Source organism: Staurois parvus, unplaced genomic scaffold (assembly GCF_062004578.1).
Source record: "Staurois parvus isolate SC_StPar_1 unplaced genomic scaffold, SC_StPar_1.0 ptg002345l, whole genome shotgun sequence".
NCBI classification, from domain to species: domain Eukaryota; kingdom Metazoa; phylum Chordata; class Amphibia; order Anura; family Ranidae; genus Staurois; species Staurois parvus.
In genome coordinates, this window is record NW_028320141.1 from 209,158 (window position 1) to 216,305 (window position 7,148).

The window sequence follows — 7,148 nt, forward strand, 5'->3', positions numbered from 1 at the left end:
CATACATCCCATACATCTCATACATCCCATACACCCCGTACACCCCGTACACCCCATACATCCCGTACACCCCATACACCCTGTACATCCCGTACACCCTGTAACCCCATACACCCCGTACATCCCGTACACCCCATACACCCCGTACACCCCATACATCCCTTACACCTCATACATCCTATACACCCCGTAAACCCTGTAACCCCATACACCCCGTAAACCCTGTAACCCCATACACCCCGTACATCCCGTACACCCCATACACCCCGTAAACCCTGTACACCCCGTACACCCGGTACACCCCATACACCCCGTACATCCTGTACACCCCGTACATCCTGTACACCCCATACATCCCTTACACCTCATACATCCCATACACCCCCTACATCCCATACACCCCATACACCCCATACATCCCGTACATCCCATACACCATGTACACCCCGTACACCCCGTACATCCTGTACACCCCATACATCCCATACATCCCATACACCCCATACACCCCGTACACCCCGTACACCCCGTACACCCCGTACATCCCGTACACCCTGTACACCCCGTACATCCCATACACCCCGTACACCCCGTACATCCCGTACATCCTGTACACCCCATACATCCCATACATCCCATACACCCCCTACATCCCATACACCCCATACACCCCGTACACCCCGTACATTCCGTATATCCCGTACATTCCATACATCCCATACACCCCCTACATCCCATACACCCCATACACCCCGTACATTCCATACATCCTGTACACCCCGTACACCCCGTACATCCTGTACACCCCATACATCCCATACATCCCATACACCCCGTACACCCCGTACACCCCATACACCCCGTACACCCCATACACCCCGTACATCCCGTACACCCTGTACACCCCGTACATCCCGTACATCCTGTACACCCCATACACCCCGTACATCCCGTACACCCCGTACATCCTGACACCCCGTACACACCGTACACCCCATACACACCGTACATCCCATACACCCCGTACACCCCATACACCCTGTACACCCCGTACATCCCGTACACCCCATATGGGCAAGCAGATATACTGACAGGTCTGCTGATCACGGGTGCAATGCTTTACAGGCTTTTGCAACAAAAAATAACAAATGCACATTTTTTTAACCTGCAAACATTGTATTATATTTGGTCAAAAGGTGAACTTATCCTTTAAAGGAAGACGTGTGAGAAGGAGAAGATTAGAGGAAACTGAGAGTCAATAACGGGTCATTTTAGGGATCTATTTCTGCTTGTCAGGTTACTTTAACATCATCCCTGAGATCTGCATATAATAGAAACAGAGTAGATACAAAAACAACAATGTCTCTCTCCCGTCTGAGCGATGTTTATAAACAATGTTACTTTGTATCTCTATCTCCCGTCTGATCGATGTTTATAAACAATGTTACTTTATATCTCTCCACCCCCCGTCTGATCGATGTTTATAAACAATGTTACTTTGTATCTCTCTATCTCCCGTCTGATCGATGTTTATAAACAATGTTACTTTGTATCTCTCTCCCGTCTGATCGATGTTTATAAACAATGTTACTTTGTATCTCTCTATCTCCCGTCTGATCGATGTTTATAAACAATGTTACTTTGTATCTCTATCTCCCGTCTGATCGATGTTTATAAACAATGTTACTTTGTATCTCTCTATCTCCCATCTGATCGATGTTTATAAACAATGTTACTTTGTATCTCTATCTCCCGTCTGATCGATGTTTATAAACAATGTTACTTTGTATCTCTCTATCTCCCGTCTGATTGATGTTTATAAACAATGTTACTTTGTATCTCTCTATCTCCCATCTGATCGATGTTTATAAACAATGTTACTTTGTATCTCTCTATCTCCCGTCTGATCGATATTTATAAACAATGTTACTTTGTATCTATCTCCCGTCTGATCGATGTTTATAAACAGTGTTACTTTGTATCTCTCTTTCCCCCTTCTGATCGATGTTAATAAACAATGTTACTTTGTATCTCTCTTTCCCCCGTCTGATCGATGTTTATAAACAATGTTACTTTGTATCTCTCTATCTCCCGTCTGATCGATGTTTATAAACAATGTTACTTTGTATCTCTCCATCTCCCGTCTGATCGATGTTTATAAACAATGTTACTTTGTATCTCTCTATCCCCCGTCTGATCGATGTTTATAAACAATGTTACTTTGTATGTCTATCTCCCGTCTGATCGATGTTTATAAACAATGATACTTTGTATCTCTCTATCTCCCGCCTGAGCGATGTTTATAAACAATGTTACTTTGTATCTATCTCCCGTCTGATCGATGTTTATAAACAATGTTACTTTGTATCTCTCTATCCCCGTCTGATCGATGTTTATAAACAATGTTACTTTGTATCTCTCTTTCCCCCGTCTGATCGATGTTTATAAACAATGTTACTTTGTATCTCTCTATCTCCCGTCTGATCGATGTTTATAAACAATGTTACTTTGTATCTCTCCATCTCCCGTCTGATCGATGTTTATAAACAATGTTACTTTGTATCTCTATCCCCCATCTGATCGATGTTTATAAACAATGTTACTTTGTATCTCTATCCCCCGTCTGATCGATGTTTATCCTACAGACACAACAGAAAGAGCCAATCTCAGCAGTATGAGGGTCATCTCCTCTTAGACGGTTGTCACCAGGACAGGCACCCCCACCAGAAGATTGTCTTTCTCTTCCTGTTCTGGTGACAAATCCAGAGGATGAATCGTCCAGTAGAAAGCGATGAAATGCTGACAGGGAATCTGAACCTTCCTGACTTCACACCAAAATAAAGAATAACTAATAAATGTTCTCCTAGAAGGGAGAAGTGATACAACGGCGACACCTACTGTACGAGCCCAGCACTTTCACCCCGGGACACCGCTCGATCGTACTGCTGCTCCGCGTCCGCCTTCTTCTTCACAACGCCGACGTTCGTCACTCCGTCTACCGTCCTTCAACAGAAAAGAAACTTTTAAGAATCATTTTCTAGTGGTTACCTCGTCATTATTCTCTATACAGCAAGCCAAATCCAGACAAAACATTTTGTCACAAGGTGAGCGGCTACAGCAGGGGCTGATCTGTGTCAGACATTTGTGAACACTTCCAAGAACTGTACTGAGTCTCAGGGTGGAGTAGTTTGTATTATTATGAGGGCCTCTGTAAGGCGGGGCAAAAGGGGCAGCTGCCCTGGGCCCAGTCATTATTGTGGGAGAGTCCCGGTCCGGTAGCAGCGGGGAGCAGGGCAGAGGAGCTAAATCCGGTGCCAACATCGGCATCCTCAGGGCTCAGGCAGGATGATAGCACCTTGCTTCTCATATCATCTCCATACAACAACCCAGAGACAGAGGCCATAGGGAAGATGAACAGCATGAGTGTGGCTAGGACCGAGAACCCGGAGGAGGGAGAAGACCTCCATCGCCCCCCTGACCCCCAAAGAGGCGAGCAGCAGTGAGTGCAGCATCCCCGGCTCCTCCCAGAACTTGGTGGACTCCTTCTTCAACCTCCTCTTCACTCGCAGCACCGACATCAACAGGAAGACAGGCTGAATGGGGGCCCAGAGGATGAGGATGGGGGGAGGTAGGTACTGGGCATCAAACACACCTACTCACAGACTGGGACTGGTACTGGGGGGCACAGGAGGGACTGCAGATAGGGCTGGGGGTTCCTCTCTCACCCCCCCCCCCCCATCTGCAGTCCCTCCTGTGCGCCTCTCTCTCTAACCACCCTCTCTCATCCCCACCCCTCCCTCTCACCCCCATCTCTCTCACCTCCCTCTCTGTTTTTCACCCCCATCTCTCCCCCCCTCACCCCCATCTCTCTCTCCCCCATCTCTCTCACCTCCTCTATCTCACCCCATCTCCTTCCTCTCTCACCCCCTTCTTACTCTCTCTTTCATCCCCATTTCTCTCACTCCTCTTTTTCCTCACCCCCCTCTCCCTCACCCCCCTTTCTTTCTCTCTCACCGCCTTCTCTCTCTCTCTGTCCCCTTTCTCTCTCTCACCCCCCTTCTTTCTCTCTCACCCCCCTTTCTCTCACCCTCTCACCCCACCCTTTCTATTTCTCTCTCACCCCCCTTCTCTCTCACGCCTGTTCGTTCTCTCTCTCCCCCCCCCTCACATGCTGGGAGGGGGAATTGAGTGGACACTGACTGACAGGTGACAGCAAGTGAGTGTTACTGATCCAATCCTTACCAAGCACTGCCACTCATCCCAAAGAAATGCCACTGATCCCACCCCACCCCCTCTCAGCACTGCCACTGATCCCACCCCACCCCCTCTCAGCACTGCCACTGATCCCATCCCACCCCCTCTCAGCACTGCCACTGATCACTCCCCACCCCCTCTCAGCACTGCCACTGATCCCATCAACCCCTCTCAGCACTGCCACTGATCCCACCCCACCCCCTCTCAGCACTGCCACTGATCCCACCCCACCTCCTCTCAGCACTGCCACTGATCCCATCCCACCCCCTCTCAGCACTGCCACTGATCACTCCCCACCCCCTCTCAGCACTGTCACTGATCCCATCAACCCCTCAGGTCTGCCACTGATCACACCCTCACGCCCCCCCCACCCTCTTAAACTGTAACACATTCCCTGCTCAGCACTGCCACAGATCCCGCCCCCCACCACTGCCACAGATCACACCCTCCCCCCTAACCCCAGAAACCAATGGGTGAGTGGTAGTGATGTGCAGTGATCTCTAGCAACCAGTCAAGTAATTATGTGCCGTAACCCCTGGCAATCGCTGATCTGCTGCAGTAAACTGATTTACTGATGAAAGCTGCAATTTATTGCATGTCTCAGTGTAGGTGGAGAGAGAAACTGCATGGGGGGGGGGTGGGGGGGCAAGAAATTGGTCACCCAGGGTCCAATATGTATTAAAGACAGCCCTGGGTATTATATCACCCCCCCCCATGTTGTCTGGCCTGGAGGGTGGACTCGGATCTCTGCCCTGGGGGGTGGACTCGGATCTCTGCCCTGGGGGGTGGACTCGGATCTCTGCCCTGGAGGGTGGACTCGGATCTCTGCCCTGGGGGGTGGACTCGGATCTCTGCGCTGGGGGGTGGACTCGGATCTCTGCCCTGGGGGGTGGACTCGGATCTCTGCCCTGGGGGGTGGACTCGGATCTCTGCGCTGGGGGGTGGACTCGGATCTCTGCCCTGGAGGGTGGACTCGGATCTCTGCCCTGGGGGGTGGACTCGGATCTCTGCCCTGGGGGGTGGACTCGGATCTCTGCCCTGGAGGGTGGACTCGGATCTCTGCCCTGGGGGGTGGACTCGGATCTCTGCCCTGGGGGGTGGACTCGGATCTCTGCGCTGGGGGGTGGACTCGGATCTCTGCGCTGGGGGGTGGACTCGGATCTCTGCCCTGGGGGGTGGACTCGGATCTCTGCCCTGGGGGGTGGACTCGGATCTCTGCCCTGGGGGGTGGACTCGGATCTCTGCCCTGGGGGGTGGACTCGGATCTCTGCCCTGGGGGGTGGACTCGGATCTCTGCGCTGGGGGGTGGACTCGGATCTCTGCCCTGGAGGGTGGACTCGGATCTCTGCCCTGGGGGGTGGACTCGGATCTCTGCCCTGGGGGGTGGACTCGGATCTCTGCCCTGGGGGGTGGACTCGGATCTCTGCCCTGGGGGGTGGACTCGGATCTCTGCCCTGGGGGGTGGACTCGGATCTCTGCCCTGGGGGGTGGACTCGGATCTCTGCCCTGGGGGGTGGACTCGGATCTCTGCGCTGGGGGGTGGACTCGGATCTCTGCCCTGGGGGGTGGACTCGGATCTCTGCCCTGGGGGGTGGACTCGGATCTCTGCCCTGGGGGGTGGACTCGGATCTCTGCCCTGGGGGGTGGACTCGGATCTCTGCCCTGGGGGGTGGACTCGGATCTCTGCGCTGGGGGGTGGACTCGGATCTCTGCCCTGGAGGGTGGACTCGGATCTCTGCCCTGGGGGGTGGACTCGGATCTCTGCCCTGGGGGGTGGACTCGGATCTCTGCCCTGGGGGGTGGACTCGGATCTCCGCCCTGGGGGGTGGACTCGGATCTCCGCCCTGGGGGGTGGACTCGGATCTCCGCCCTGGGGGGTGGACTCGGATCTCTGCGCTCCGCGCGGTATGAAGCTCACATGCTGAAGTTGGTGATGAACGCGGTTTTGGGAAGCTCCACATCGAAGATCGCCTCCTGAGAAGAGTTCTCCGCGTTCTGGACTTCCGTCGTGATCAGAGTGCGGGAAAATCGAGACGTGACTTTACAATCGATGTCCATTCTGTAGATGTCCATCGAGGATTCCACCTGCAGGGAGATCACAAATCTGAAAACGGAGACCACGAGGCTCTGCGCCAGAGGAGCTTACACTCTAATATCCTCCCACAGTCACAGATTAGTCCAGGTAATAACCAGTTAACATTCCTTTAGACTGTAAATTTTTTGTTTATTAAAATCTTGCAAACAAAAAACATCATAAAAATCATATTTACATATATACAGAATAAAAATATGTATTTTTAAACAAAACCAGCTTACTTCAGCAAAATAACAAATCCTGACCGTCACCTAAACACCCCCTCAGGCTAAGAAACGATTAAACATTCACCCCATACATTGATCCCATACATCAATCCCATGCATGCAGCCTTTCTTCAAAAATCTGATGTTACAAAATCTAGGGGACGTGAAAGGACAGAAAGAGAAGCCACGCCCCCAGAGACTGACAGACAGCAGCTACGGGGACCTGACATTCCTCCACACCTTTGTCCAGGCTCCCGGCCGCCACCTGTCCTTCTCAAGACCCCGAATCTTCCCAACCTCACCCAGAATGTTGTTCACCACCACCTCGACAGGAAGGACTTTTTTGCGAATGGAAACCTGACACCGTGCATTCCACGTGTGGTAACGGACTACTAAGCTAACTAGAAAAAGTGTCTCAAAATCAAAATCCCGGTGAGTCTGAAAGGCACCGTAAGACCACTCCGCGTAACTCAAGCGGGAAAGGAAAGGGATCCCCAGAGCCCCACCCACCCGCTTGTAGACTTCTATATTGAAGGGGCTCTGAAGCAAGAAATGGTCCATCGTCTCCTCCACCCCACCGCACTCCACTCTTG

The 7,148-nt window shown here is 52.0% G+C and overlaps 1 protein-coding gene across 1 annotated transcript in view; it reads right to left on the reverse strand.

The window, feature by feature from the left end:
* The window catches only part of LOC149431216 (inter-alpha-trypsin inhibitor heavy chain H3-like), a 31,432-nt gene extending 25,098 nt beyond the window's left edge, over nucleotides 1-6,334 (reverse strand). Inside the window, exons 1-2 of the mRNA XM_089665782.1 lie at nucleotides 6,173-6,334; nucleotides 2,899-3,003 (exon numbers count right to left, since the gene is read on the reverse strand). Coding sequence (XP_089521908.1) covers nucleotides 2,899-3,003; nucleotides 6,173-6,327 — 260 coding nt within the window. The 5' untranslated portion in view covers nucleotides 6,328-6,334. The remainder of the gene's footprint in view (nucleotides 1-2,898; nucleotides 3,004-6,172) is intronic.
* Between the last annotated feature and the right edge of the window lie 814 nt (nucleotides 6,335-7,148).